The sequence below is a fragment of the Elaeis guineensis genome, chromosome 15, assembly GCF_000442705.2.
Source record: "Elaeis guineensis isolate ETL-2024a chromosome 15, EG11, whole genome shotgun sequence".
In the NCBI taxonomy this organism is placed as follows: Eukaryota; Viridiplantae; Streptophyta; class Magnoliopsida; order Arecales; family Arecaceae; genus Elaeis; species Elaeis guineensis.
Window position 1 is genome coordinate 69,304,527 of NC_026007.2, and position 15,635 is coordinate 69,320,161.

Here is a 15,635-nt window from a genome sequence, read left to right on the forward strand (position 1 = left end):
TTCCTGGGCCAAACCTTAACCCTAATACAAAATCCTAGTGCCAACCCTCACCCTCTCCACCACTATCCCTATCCTCCTAATCCGAACCCTCACCATCCCTGGCCCTTCCAATTAGGAACCCTAGTTCTCTCTGTTGCTATCTTCACCACTATCGCCCAAATCCAATCACCCCAACAGCCAATAGCAACCTCAATCACAAACCCAAACTAGAGCCTAAGGCTAAACCTAACTCTATCGGCAAACTTAGCCCTAACCCAGCCATCCAGGCTAACCCAAATCCAATCAAAAGATCCTAACCTAAATTCATTAGGTCAGTCAATAGAACTCGAAACATTCTATTTAGACTTAAAATCCTTTAATAGTTCTGTTCAAACCCAAAATCCTTAATTAAGTAAGGGATGGAGGGCTGCTGAACCTCAATAATAACCATCCCAATCCTTCTTCTCTTTTCTTTTTCTTGTTTTCACACTATAGTGAAGGTCTCCTAAAACACCATCCATGGCGTTATCCAGAAATGGAAGGCTGCTACATACAGCAATCTTTTCAAATAGCAATCAACAGTAGCCACATACCCACGTTGATATCTCCTACATGATTTATAATCAACCTGCATGCTAGGATTGATTTAGCTTCCTTTTTTTCAATCCAATTGGTCACTTGCAAATAAAGTCCTTGCACCATATGCAAAATAAAGAAGCTATCTATCTTATCGATCTCTTCATTAGGATAAAATATGCAAACAGCATCCAACAACATTTAAATTACTGACTAATTAACCGAATTATGCACAATCATGTGTTCAGAAGACTTCTAGGCAAATTCTTTCTCAATCCATTATAAATTTCGGGTGGCATCAAGTGTCTATGTGTTTGCTGTATATAGACATCATGTATTCACATTATATTTGTGCCACGCCTAAGACTCGTCAAGATGATATGGTTCTGGTAGTCTCCAAGAGACTTGAGAATATTACATGGTAGTCTACTTTATTATTATTATTATTATTATTTCTAAATTACCTACTGAAGATGCTGAATTACCTACCTCTTCCTTCCACGTTGTCCAATGTGGACTCCTTTGCTTTATCGTCATCGTGCATGACTATGACCAAACCACTGTCTACCAAAATTTCTGATAGACTTGGTAGTGCAAGCCAGTCCGCATCCTAAAGATTCATTATACAGAATTAAGAGGCCAGTGGTAGCACACCAGGCCGAATTTGGGTGCGCAATGCTCTTTTGGATCGTGACATCGTGGCTCACGAGGCGACTCAGGTCTTCTTCTCAACACGGCAATATTGGACGAGCGATAGTGCGGTCTACGTTCAACAAAATCAGCTACTGCTCATCACGCTCTGCAAGACGTGTGACGCGCGTCAGGAGGAGAAGCGCGACAAAGGATGAACAAAGTTCCCGGCTTCTTCCAAGCCAAACCTCTATATAAACGAGCCACCCTAGCTCTTTTCCCACATCCCCTGCACTTCTAAGTAGCTACTTGGCCCACGTAGCTGCACCATTCCCAAAGTCTTTCCATGGCAATGGCTTCCCAATGCTTTGTGCTGAAGTTGATAGTCTTGGGTGTTTGGGTCTCTGCAGCCACAGCTCGTGGCATTGCTGACGTGCCCATCTCGACGAGGCACGAGCAATGGATGGCTCGGTATGGGCGAGTCTATAAGGATGCAGTAGAGAAAGAGAGACGATTCCAAATCTTCAAGGACAACCACAACTACATCGAGTCTGTCAATAGAGCCGGCAACCGCAAGTATAAACTCGGTCTCAACCAGTTTGCTGACATGACCAATGAGGAGTTCAAGGCCTCTCACCTTGGATTCAAGCCCATGCACCTTGCAAAGTCCGCGACAGGAAGCTTTCAATATGCCAACTTGACCGACGTGTCCGATAGCATGGACTGGAGAACCAGAGGTGCAGTTACTCCCATCAAGAACCAAAAATCATGTGGTAAGATATATATGATGTGCAGTGAGTTTTTCCTCCCGAAAGCTTATAATGAGTTAATTAAATTTAAAGAATAGCAAGATACATGAAATATGTTACTAAGTAACATCGAACAAGTTATCTAACCAATAACATGTATGCAGGGTGCTGTTGGGCATTCTCATCCGTAGCAGCCATTGAAGGGATTACTCAAATCAACACTGGCAACTTGGTCTCCTTGTCGGAGCAACAACTTGTGAACTGTGACGTCAACGATGGAGACAATGGATGCCAGGGGGGATTCATGACTCGTGCCTTCCACTACGTCATTAATAATGGGGGGATAACAAGTGAAGCTAATTACCCTTACAAGGCGGCTGATGGCACTTGTGACACTAACAAGGCATCATCATCGGTAGCTACCATCAGCGGCTACGAGAACGTGCCTGCAAATGATGAGTCCTCGCTCTTACAGGCAGTCTCAAAACAGCCTGTTTCAGTTGGCATTGATGGTGGTGGGAAAGACTTCCAATACTACTCCAGTGGCATCTTCACCGGCGCGTGTGCAACTGATATGGATCATGCTGTGACTGCTATTGGTTACGGAAAAGCTAAGGATGGGACCAAATATTGGCTGCTAAAGAATTCATGGGGTACAACTTGGGGTGAGAAAGGATACATGCGCCTTCAGCGTGACGTTGGTGCATCGGAAGGGCTTTGTGGTATTGCTAAGCTTGCTTCTTACCCAACGGCATAAATTTAATGATCTTCAACTATATGGCATCTTAATTATTAATAACTTATAGAATCTTTACCAAAACAAAAAAAAAAAAAAAGAGAAAAATATTTATATCATCTTGTTGTGTAATAACTTTGATTAGGTGGTGGTTTGTTAAGCAGAGTCGCCCAATGATGTGGAGACTAGCTCCAATTTATAGTTGTACTATGAAGCTGCACGCCTTGTGCTGTCATTGAATCTAATATATTGGTTAGTTATTATATTCGATATGTGCTTGATTTAGTAAATAATTTTTACGTTATTCTTGCTCCTATATGTTTGGATCACTTGACCAGCGATCAGAGAAGATGAATTAAATATGATCCATAAATTATTTATGCACAAATATAATAATCAAAGTTCTCTTACAAATGTAAACATCGATATCATGTTATTAACCAATTAATCTCCAAAACTTAAACTGCTAAGAAAAATATCAAAAATGTAAATTAGGCTTAAGCTTGCATAATAATTTAATGGTTATTTAGGAATAACCATTTTCATTACCAGGACCGGATTGGACAATTGGTTTGCTTTGATATCTATGACTCATTATTGGGGTTTTCATAAAAGTCTAAATGCTTTGACTTCTTCTAAGATAAATTATAGTAATACAGGTACATAGATCAAGATTTGTTTGATTTTTCCCTCTCCAATCTTAGATCATTGATCTAACATTGCTATAGTAGTGAAGCAAAAATCATGCAGCACGTAAGCAATCTAAAAATTTCTCTCATACACCAATGATTGCAATATCTGCCATATCATATTATATAACATAAAATTGATTTATAACCAACCTGCATGCTAGGGGAGATCTCAGGTAGAAAGAGTCTTTGAGTCAGACTGAAACGGATCTGGGCGTGTTTTCTCGTTTCATATATACCGAGAGATCTAGTGCAGATAGGTACAGGTTGATAGTTTTGACAGCCGCAAATAGTGAGCTATAGTAAGTTTTGTCGGCCATCTCTAGGCTGGGTCATGTCCCATTGGTAGGAAAGATAGACAACTAAAAAAAGAAGAGAAAAATACTGCTGAAATGGAAGCACAGCAAGAAAGAGCACCGCTAGTGAGCAGTAGACTCAGAGTTTTCTCATCTTTGCTCTAATACTATGTTAAATGGTAAATAGTGAAGCTTGTTTATCTATTGCATTCATTTATAAATATATATAATACATCAAGATCCATCAAAATCTCATGATTGTGAGGAAACAAATAAAAAAAAGATATAATTTTATGATTGTGGAAAATAATAAAAAAAATTCAAATGATACAAAATCAAGGATGGTGGAGTTGATGAAGAAATTGATATATTTTTCTATGAAAAAATTGTCATACTTTTTCAATATTTAATGAAAAAATTATCATGCTTTTCAAATATAATAATATTTTAATATTAATAAAACAAGAGAAAATGAAGGTAACGATACCTGCAGTGCAAAATATCATATATAAAATTCAAGGGATGTTTTACAGAGCAAGTTATTTGTTGACAACTGATTGTGATAATAAAAGATGAAGAAGAATATGTCACTATAAAATACAGTTTTAGAATTCAAAGAAAGAGCAGATTTTATGAAGATGAATACCTCAGTGACAGGTCCAAGCTGTTCCAAGTGTGAAACAACAACCTAAACAGGGGATATCACTCCAAGGGCCACACATTCTCCAATAATTTTCCCAATAAACCCAACTCTCAGTCACGTTAAACATTTAGACCTAAGTGCCCAAGTGAAATCACCTGAAATGCGTAGTTAAAACCTCCCAAAGAAAAAAGCCAAAAATTTAGGTTGGAGATCCTTTTTATGATCTCTTCTAGTAAATTTAAAAGAAAATTATAGAAACACTTTTTCAACTTTAATCTAATTTCACTTATATCCTCTCAACTTTAAAACATATCAAACTAGTCCTTTAAATTTTTGAGATGTTCCAATATGATCCTATTGTTTATTTCCGTTCATGAAATGTTACAATTATTTTAAAAAATGATCAAACTATCATTATCCCCATCTCCTTCCTTCTCTTTTCTCTCCGATTATGTTCCTTCTCCACCTCCGATGCCGACCTCTCTCCTCTCTCATTCCCCATCCTCCTCCTCCTCTCATTCTCTTCTTCTCCTCATCATCATCCTCCTCCAAGCTCTTTCCCCCTTCTTCCCTTTTTTCTCTCCCACTTTTCCTCTTCTTCCTCCAAGTCTGCCTATGTCCCTCTACATGGCAGCTCCGACCACCTCCAGCCCTTCATCACCGGAGATCTCTCTTTCTTCTCTTTTCCTTTCTTTTCATCCACTTTTTTCTCATTCTCCTCCTCCTCCAAACTCATCCATCATTCCTCCTCCTCTTCTTTCTTCTCATCTATTTTTCCTCTGCCTCTTTTTTCTTCTCCTCCTCTCCCTCCAAGCTTACTCGTGAACCCTCTTCCTCCATGATGGCTCTCTCCATCTCCGTCCACCTCACCGACGAACTCTCCTTTCCTCTCTTCTCCCACTTCTTTTCCTCCTCCAAGCCCACCACCTCTCCTTCTCCATCTCTGCCTCTTCTACCTCCATCCTTCTTTGCTGGCAGCTCCTCTTTTTCCTCCTCTTCTTTCTCCTCACCATCTTCCTTCTCCTCTAAGTTATCCATGAGTGCTCTCCCTTCTTCTCTACCCTCTTCCTTCTAACTCTTCTCCTCTTCCTCCTCCAATCTCATTTATGAGGTTTTTGACGTCATCTTTTCCTTCTACGCCAACCTTGTGATCTCATCTTTTTTTATGATAATTTTCTCTACCTCCATTTCTTCCTCTCCGATGATCTATCCAATATCAGAAAAGGATATTTACTTCTGTTAGAATAGAAAAATAATGTCGTTAGTCAGCAAATAAACAGTAGAATTACATTGAAATATTTTGAAAATTTGAAAGATCAATTTGATATATTTTAAAATTATATATATATATATATATATATATATATATATATAATTAAATTAAAATTGAAGAGATGTTCACTGCCATAAATTTAATATAGAATAAAGACTTCACTGAAATAAAAGGGGTATAAAATTCTTACATGCTTGCTGCAAGTCGCATCTAATCTGTCATAACCAGCTATTGCAGGTAGAAGAATGTCAGTGTCAATGACCGAGGAACCAGAGAGCATCCAATGACATCCAATGATGACGCATACGCCATGACCCAATTTGAGATACACTTCCATACGTCAATTTCATTCCGACCACACCACAGAAAGATGCTGACTGTCTCACACTACCACCAGCATCACTTCCAAGAGACGCCCTCCATTGTCTAACATAAACAGCAGCAGCTGAGCCCCCTGACGATCCTCCAGGAACCCGTGATATATCCTACAGGTTTCTAGTAACCTGAAAATATTTAAACATAAAAAATTTGTTATGCCTCCATGTTACACATTATTCGATAAAATTTGGTATTGAATTAGTGATTAAAAATTATTGCGGCCAATCCCTCATCGTCTGATCGTCGGAAATAAGCGCTGCAAAAAAGAAAGTCCACACTGACCGAAGGTGGCTCCGACGAGAACCCTCCGACGGTCAAGTCAGAGAGGTGACTGTGCAACAGTGAAATGAAGACAGAGAGCTCAATCGAGAGAGAGAGGGAGAGGGAGCAAGCTTGTTGTTTCGAAGGTCCCCTGCACTGTTGCCTTCCCCGATATATATATAGTAGAGCGTGGTATGGCGCCGTCATTAATGGCGCGGACAATTGAGGAATTGTCAACTCACTGTAGACTGTCAGAGTCGTCGTGAAAGTGTCACATCGCCGTGGGGCTGTCAAATCACTAGGGTTGACAATGCCCTAGGTGGGATAATACCCTTAGGTGGCAGTGCCGCGTGTTGCTGTCGGGGTTGACAGTCTCTGGCAGCTGTACGGCGATCGGAGGAGTCGACCGACCCTAGGCTAGTAGCCAGCTGTATGGCGTCGGGTGGAGATCCAGGCCCCTCCGACGGTCAGTCGGACATGTTGCTAGAGTCGGCCATCAGACTTCCTGGTTCGGTCGGTCGGGAGAGTGGAAAAGGTCTGCCCGACCGACATATCCTCAATCGGTAGAGGACCGTTAATCGATCGGTCGGCCGGTCTGTCGGTCGGTCGGTCCGTCGGTCAGTCGGTCGGTCGGTCGGTCCGTCGGTCTTTCCCAACAGTTGCCCCCCTCCACTCTGGGGTCGGACGGTGTGCTGGCCGACGCCTCTGTTGGGGCAGCAACGCCGGGCGAAAAGGAGTGGATTCACCATATGCCAAATTCCGACCGTACCGCGAGTTGATACAATATCAGGCGTCTCATGAATGCCGAGCGATTTGCTGGCGTCAGGTGCCCAGTCGGTGTCAGACGTCCCGTCCTGTCGGTGTCAGGTGTTCAGACGATCGAGTGCCGGATGATTTGGTGTCAGGCGATCGGGCGTCCGGCGCCTTTTGGAGAACGCAAACCGCCGCCCAGTGCCGATTCTGGGAGCGCGAGGCGCTGTCAGGCGTCCCATCGGGAACGCGAATCGCCGCGGGCGATTTAACTCGGAGCCGCGGCCCTTTCGCCACGTGTCGGAGGTGGTTGGGCCGCCGTCTTCCGCATTAAATGAAGGCAGTGCGGCCATCCCGGGATGGGCGCGTCGATCCATCGAGCCGAAGGGAGGGCCCGGATGCCGCCACGTGTCGCCCATTCGGGGGATCTCGGTCGGCGCGGGGTCATCTCGACCGTCGAACGGCCCTATATATATAGGACCGTCTGTGCTCGAAGCCCCACCCTGAACGATTTGCTGCAGAGACTCTGCCCAAGTGATTCCTCCGTCGTCGCCAGCAGTCGTCTCCCCTTCCGCTCTCTAAAGGGTCCGTTTCGGGTTCGTGATCCTTTCCCTCAGCCGTGGTTTCTGTTTAAATCTTCTCTTCTTTCTTCTTCTTCTTCTTCTTCTTCTTCTTCTTCGGCCTCGCCTTTCCCTCGGTTCTGGTGCGATGGCCGGAAATCCATCTCGGGGGGCTCGGTCGGGAAATCTGACCGATGACCCTCGGTCGACTCCGGAAGTTGAGGTTTCCTCACTTTCGGGGCCGAACGTTGATCGGCTTCGGGATCAGTATCGCATCCCGGAGCAGTTTCAACTTTCCGCCCCAGAGGTCGGCGGTCGGGTTAACAACTCTCCGCCGGACCAGTTGGCGCTGTACGTCGAAGATCTCCGCGCGGGTCTTCGATTTTCGATTTCGGAGTTCGTCCGGAATCTGCTGGATTATTACGGACTTTGTCCGGCGCAACTGGCGCCGAACTCTGTCCGACTAATAATCAGCTTCGCCTTGTTGTGTCAGCTTCTGCCGACCAACCCTCGCATCTCTCTCTTCCGGGCATTTTTTGTGCTCCGACCCCACCCTAAGGCCCGAGGGTGGTGGCTCTTCAACCTCTGGAAGGGTCTTTCCTTCATCACTGGTCTTCCATCGTCCATCCACGGGTGGAAGAACCAGTTTTTCTTCGTCTCATCTCCTTCTCCCTGGGGCTTTCCTTCTCACTGGGGTGTGCCCCGAACCGAGACAAACGAGAACAGCCGGGTGGAAGCGGACGACCGGGAGGACTTCCACCAACTCAAGGATATGTCGGTCCCGAAGCAGAGGGAGCTTGTTACCGAACAAGCCCTCTATGACGCTGGCCTGAGCTTGGTCCCCCGTCTAGGTATCGCCCGATCCATCGGTTGTCTTTTCATTCGGCCTTCGTTCTGGTTCTTATATTAATATTGCTATCGGTATCGCAGGGACACCTCCGAGGATGAGGCCGACCGACGCCGAAATCCGACAGTACGCGGCGAGGAAGAGGCCGGCATCGGGGGTCGGACCTTCGCGTCCGCAGAAGAAACCTTCCACGGTGGCGCCGACCGTCGAGGCGTCGGCGACCGACCAGTCGGAGCCGGTGATAGCGCTCGCAGCTCCGACGGTGCAACCGGAGGAGAGACCGACGGAGGAAGCGGCGGAAGGGACATCGGCGGCTTCGCCGGCGGGTGTGGCGTCGGACGACGTTCGGGAACCCGAACATCATCCGACGGCATCTGCAGCCGCAACGGGGGGTGCCGCGTCAAACTCGAGCATCCCCTCCCTACCGGATCCGCTGGTTGGGGTGGCCGATCGGGGGAAAGCCCCGATGGACCCCGCGGACGACACGAGGTCGGGGAGTCGCACTGTGCCGCCCAGCGCTCAGTTCTCCGAAGGGGCGTCGGCGCTGACCGACCACAACCTGGCCAGGAGGCTGTGCCAGGGGATTCTCCTCCCAGCCGATGTGGAGGCGCTGAGGTCTCGACAAGTGACCGAGATGTTATCTTCGTTCTACCCGACCATGGTCGAGGTAAGTTCTGCTTCGCCTCCTCTTTCCTTAATGTTTTCATTATTTTGCTTTCCTGACGAAACGCTCACGTCGGCAGCTGATCTACACCATGTCCGAACTTGAAGCCGGGTACCGGAGGTTCGAAAACGTCCGGGCGGCTTGGAAAGACAGGGCAGCGGTGGCCGAAGCTGACCGGGCAGTGCTGGTCGACCACCTGAAGTAGTCGACCGACCGGGAGGCGAAGTTAGTGGATGAGGTCTCTCGTCTCGGATCCGAGCTAAAGTCGGCCCGAAAAGAAGCCAAACGCAAGGGTCGGACCGTGCACCATCTGCGGCGCGAGCGTGATGGCGTTGCCGCCGAACTCGAGGGCGAGCGCGAGCAGCTCCGGATCAGCCTAGAGAAGCTCGCCAAGGCTGAGGAGGATCTGTCAATCGCCCAGGCCGACGCCGACATATCGAAGGCAGAGGCAGAGTCGGCAATGGACTCTCTCGATCGGGCGAAAGTGGAAGCAAGGTCGGCGAAGGAATCGGCGAGTCAGGCGGTGGACGACTTCCGCGCCACCGACCAGTACTAGGAGGAGTTACTGGAGTCCGATTTCGCGTCGTACCGGGTGGGGTACGAGGATGGTCGGGATGCGATCCAAGCCCTGTACCCGGAGCTGGACCTCAGCGATATCATCCCGCCGGGAGCCGAGGACCAAGCCACGGAAGAGATGGCCGACCCGTCGTCGGGAGGCATCGTCGTGGCGGGAGAGGCCGTCCAGGAACAAGTTGCCGAAGGAGAGACGGCTGCGACTCGTGACCCGGTGCCGACTGCCAGTCCCTCGCCGACCGACGATCCTGCTTCGGCCGTCGACCCAGCGCCGATCGCGGTGGACACGCCGGTCATCCCCGAGCTTCCATCGGTCGAGGAGATTGACTCGGATGGATGACCGCGGCCTCGCCGTCTTTTATCCTTTTTGTTTTTTCTTCTTAGAACACTTGTAACCGGGCTTCGGCCCGACTTTGTAAGCTTCTTTTGATCTTCAATGAAGTCACAGTTATAGACTTAAACCTTTTTCCTTGTGTTGTAGAATGCATCCGAATACGTAAGTCGCCAACCCATATGGGTCGGTTAGGTCGTTCGGCATTCATGAGATGCCTGACATCGTATCAACTCGTGGTACGATCGGAATTTGGCATACGGTGAATCCACTCCTTTTCGCCCGGCGTTGCTACCCAAACAGAGGCGTCGGCCAGCACACCGTCCGACTCCGGAGTGGAGGGGGGCAACTGTTGGGGAAGACCGACCGACCGACCGACCGACGGACCGACGGACCGACCGACCGGCCGACCGACCGATTAACGGCCCTCTACCAACTGAGGATATGTCGGTCGGGCAGACCTTTTCCACTCTCCCGACCGACCGAATCAAGAAGTCTGATGGCCGACTCTAGCAACATGTCCGACTGACCGTCGGAGGGGCTTGGATCTCCACCTGACGCCATACAGCTGGCTACCGATCTAGGATCGGTCGACTCCTCCGATCGCCGTACAGCTGCCAGAGACTGTCAGCCCCGATAGCAACACGCGGCACTGCCACCTAAGGGCATTATCTCACCTAGTACAATGTCAACCCTAGTGATTTGACAGCCCCACGGCGATGTGACACTTTCACGGCGACTCTGACAGTCTACAGTGAGTTAACAATTCCTCAATTATCCGCGCCATTAATGACGGCGCCATACCATGCTCCACTATATATATATCAGGGAAGGCAACAGTGCAGGGGGCCTTCGAAACAACAGGCTTGCTCCCTCTCCCTCTCTCCCTCTCTCTCGATTGAGCTCTCTGTCTTCATTTTACTGTTGCACAGTCACCTCTCTGACTTGACCATCGGAGGGTCCCCGTCGGAGCTGCCTCCGGTCAGTATGGACTTTTTTTTTTGCAGGCGCTCGTTTCCGGCGATCAGGCGACGAGGGGATTGGCCGCAACAAAAATGATTAAATTGAGACTCTTTAACAATTTTGCTAGTGTTTTCTGCTCAGTACTGCAAGATGCTTCTCCTTTATCAGTTACAACCAATTCTAACATTAGATTTCACGCAATTGGAACCAAAAAACATCAGAATTTCTACGCATTGACTTGTCCAATTACTTCAAACTATCCAATTTCTTGAGTAGAAATTAGACGATCATTAAAAACTGAACTTTTTCACATTATCAAGCAGCAGCAGGAATGGCAAGACAAAGCAACAAGCTCAAGGCTGAAACCTGGAAGGCCGAGTCCCTCTGTGGTGCTCCCCATCCCGAAGTCGTCCAAATTCGTCTTCCTAACTATAGTAGCTCCAGCCTCCCGCAACCTCTGACCGCCGTGGCATCAAAACCCGGCCGATAACCGTCCAGAATCCTCCGGTCGACGGCATATCCGCGGTACAAATGTTATCTTTCACACCGGCCAGCGGCCCCAGTTCCGCCCCGATCTCCACCATCCAGATCACCTCCTCCGCCTCCCGCATCGCCGTCTCCAACACGTGGAGGAAGCTCGGGAAATGCCGCTCTGTGCGGCGGAGGCGGTCGAGGTACTCGGCGGCGGAGGAGAGTGTCGCGGAGGGAGAGGATCTCGGAGTAGGGGAGCGCGGCGGGGTTTTGGCGGGGAAGGGAAGGGATTTGACAGCAAATGGAGGGCGAGGGGCCGGTGGGAGAGGAGAAGGCGAGAGTTTTGAATCGGAGAAGGCATCACTGATGCCCTCGCGCTCGCTCGGGTACGATTACGAATGGCTTTGGGCCTGCAGATAAAACGGGAGTAATTCTTGTGCACCGCATGCCGTCTAACAATATTGGAGCATATAGCGTATTAGAATGGAAGGGATATTTAATATTATTTATTTTTTTAAATTTTTTAATAATAAAAATATTTTTTATAATTTTTTGATATCTAATATATTTTTTTATAAATAATTTTTTATAAATATATATAATTTTTTATAAATATATATTGTTCAAAAATCATATGACTTCTTGTAAATATATATAATTTTTTATAATCTTTTTGTTTATAAAAAACATATATATTTACAGAAAAACTTATATATCCACTGAAAGTTATATATGTTCACAAAAAATCATATATACTTGTAAAATTTATATAGAATACATATATATTCACAAAAATCATATATGTTCATAGAAAGTCAGAAGATTATATATGTTCACAGAAAGTTACATAAAATTATATATATATTCACAGAAAATCATATGACTTTCTGAACAATACATATTTACAAGAAGTTATATATGCTCATAGGAAGTTACTCACAAAAAGTCATATAAAGTATTAGAAAATCATAAAGAATATTTTTATCACTAAAAAATTAGAGAAAGAAAAAAAATGGACAGCATTAAATATCCATCCCACTTGAATGCGCTACGTGTCCCAATATTATTGAACGATGCAATAGTATTGCACCGCATGTGGTGCACAAAGAATTACTCAAAACGAAGGGATCTAGTCTTGGACACGAGATGGGAATAGAGGAATTCTTTGTGCATAGCAGGCGATGCAGAACCGCGCATCCCGCCAGTGGTGATTGGTTCATGCGTGGGGTCGGGATGCGACGTGCGAAAATTTTTTTTTTTTCCTTGATTTATTAGGAACCATTCATTGGGGGTGATGCACGTGGTTCTGCATCGCCATAGTGCACAAAGAATTTCGCGATGGAACAACGTATGTTTGCTCATACAAATTTAATATGCAAGAAAATTATCCCCCATTCGTTAGAGCCATTTGGTTGGACATAATAGAAAATAAATCTATTATTAAATTATCATATTTGATATAAAAAATAAAAAAATAAAAATTTAATAAATTTTATATTAAATTTTGAAGAGAGAAGATAAAATAAAGATCATAGAGATTGATATTTGATAAATTCTCAAATGGTGATATTCCATACTCGATAAAAATACTTCCAATAAAATTATATAGGTAATCATAGAATTTGTTTTGATATCTTTTCAAATTTATTCAATAAAGAGCTTTTACAAAAAATTAAGATGAAGATAGCATTATGCAAAAAACTATGTGATTATAGTCATTATATAAAAATTAATTGAGATGATAATATTATCCGAGTACTAAAAAATTATTTTATATTGAATCATATTTCTATATAGGATTAGCTCCAATCAAATATAGTAATTTTTTTTAATATCATTATTTAAAATAATTTTTTTATCAATCAAATATAATAAAAATTATTTTTTTATAATTATTTTTTAATAAATAATTTATATAAATTATCAGAATACTTATAATTTGGCAATCTCAGACAAATGGATCCTAAGAGAAAATAAAATGTGATGATTTTAAAAGATTGACGGGGAGGTCAGAGCCAGCACCTTATCATGCGGATGGATGGCAAACTTGTCCAATAAATTTTCTATGCGCTATTTGTCCGCTCCGCGTTGTACTCGGTGTCGGGGGAGCTCCTTTGCTTTGGACGATCAGCTCCACTGCACTCTTGGTGCGTAGCGATAGCAATGATATTCTCATCTTCAATATTTTTAGAACTTTCAATTTTTTTATCAAATAAAAAATATTTTAAATTTATTAAAATAAATATAAATATAAAATGAATATCCAAAAAAATTTATATTCATTTTTTATTCATCAATTAAAAAAAAAAAGAGAGTGAGTTGGCTGAAACTTGAAGTGAGAATGTAACTACTAATTTACATAAGGTTTAAAAAAATCAATAATCTCCATATTTTTATTTGAGTTACACATTGAGAAATTATAAAAGTTATATAGATTTAAGGAAAAAAATATAATTTTCACACAAATTGCATTAATGTCCATACTTTATACAACTTATAATGCAAAAGGCTCCACGTGAATCAATATCTAGGCTTGACTGTGCAACTCATTGCTGGTGCTACATATATGCTCTTAACCAATGAAACCAGGTCATTTAAGACTTCATTATCATAATGTATTATGGGATGATGATGGGTGAAATAAAGGGTCGAATATAATAAACAGGTGAGGGTGAATTTATTTGTCAGTATGTAGTAAAGAAAATAAGGTGAAATAAAATCAAAGACCTTTTCAATCTAAATTGTATTCTTTACGGGTTGAATGTTCAATGTTGGTCTGTCATAACAATAAAACTAAAACCAACGTCCATCCACCTCCCAGCCTAAATTTTATCGAAGAAATTTCAGATATTAGGTTTGTGCAAGCCAAACTTTCCAACTTATTACTAATTTCAGCCTTAGCCAAATTCCACAAAATTATTACTATTAGATTTAAGATAAGATGAAGATCCGAGTATATTGTTCAGTTTAGTGGATTTTTCTTAACAATTTGGTCTCACATTGCTTTATCCATATCATTGAATTATGATACTTTATAATTATGATGAATGCTGGCCATATTTTGCCAGCAAAGAACTTTATGATCACCAATATATTTGCTCTCTCTCTCTCTCTCTCTCTCAATACACATTACTCAATCCGATTGACCGAACATTAGATGTCTCAATCAAATAGGCTACCTCATCAAAAAAAAAAGAAAATTCGATAGACTATCAATCAACTAGCATAAATAAATCATTGTATACTATGATTTTTACAGCTTGATCAAATAAATTGTCATACATAAGGAATTCATATCAGAATACACATCATACATTTGCAAAACCAGTACCCTTATGATGCCAATCAATTTAATTATATAGAGTTTTTTAAGCCTAGATTGTCTTTTGATTGCTAGCCCTTTATTGGTGTAGGTGTATCTTCAAAGGTTTTTATGTTGGGCTCTCGAGTGCTCCCTTTTATCTTGAAAATCAAGTAAAAACATATTCTTCTTTTACTTTTTTTTTTAATCTCCTTTATTTTACCACAAAATCTAAATACAATACTTTTACATGTATCCATACTCCCTCTCACTTGCTTTGCACTTGCGCAATTGTAGTTGGTAGGGTAACAGTCATTATTCCCTTCATTAGTCACATTCTACCTGTTATTGGGTCCAACCCGATCTCGCATTTTCTAGACAATAGATAGAACTCAAGTTTACAGTCCGATTTAGATGCTAAGCTCGAAATACTCATGGGATTGGATCTAACAAAAAAATTTTAGGATAAACTATAGAGATACTCCTTAAATTTTTTTACGATTTGCATTGACATTCTAAAAATTCTAATTTTTTCAATTAGACCCCAAAAATTAAATTTTTGTTGCAATATCATCCAACCATCAACAAAGATCTAGCACTATTAATAATAACTATCAAATTACTAATTTATCTTCTGATTTTAAAATTAGAAAAAACTATCCAAAAATTATAAAAATATCTCATAGAGAATCACAATTTTCATATACCCCCAAAAACTTTCAAAAAATTACATTTGCCTTTCTTCTAACTATTATATCTTAGCAATGTATGGGATGAAACCTCTATATTAACCATCTATCTTACTTTTTAGCACTCCATTTTAGTGCTAACAAATCTCTTGTGACTATATTCAAGAGATTTGCTCTTAACTAATGAAACCATATCATTTAAGACTTCCTTATTGTAATGTAATATGTGATGGTGATGGGTGAAATAAAGGGTCCAATATAATAAATGGGTGAGGC

At 43.1% G+C, this 15,635-nt stretch overlaps 1 protein-coding gene and 1 pseudogene across 1 annotated transcript; one reads left to right on the forward strand and one right to left on the reverse strand.

Annotated features, from left to right (window-relative positions):
* The first annotated feature begins 1,480 nt into the window (after positions 1-1,480).
* On the forward strand, positions 1,481-2,935 carry LOC105058327 (senescence-specific cysteine protease SAG39). The gene is made up of 2 exons (XM_010941210.3): positions 1,481-1,958; positions 2,099-2,935. The coding sequence occupies exons 1-2, from the start codon at positions 1,532-1,534 to the stop codon at positions 2,689-2,691; spliced, it is 1,020 nt and encodes a 339-aa protein (XP_010939512.2). The 5' UTR covers positions 1,481-1,531; the 3' UTR covers positions 2,692-2,935.
* A 2,593-nt stretch (positions 2,936-5,528) lies between these two features.
* On the reverse strand, positions 5,529-11,730 carry LOC140853992 (glutamyl-tRNA(Gln) amidotransferase subunit A, chloroplastic/mitochondrial-like; annotated as a pseudogene).
* Between the last annotated feature and the right edge of the window lie 3,905 nt (positions 11,731-15,635).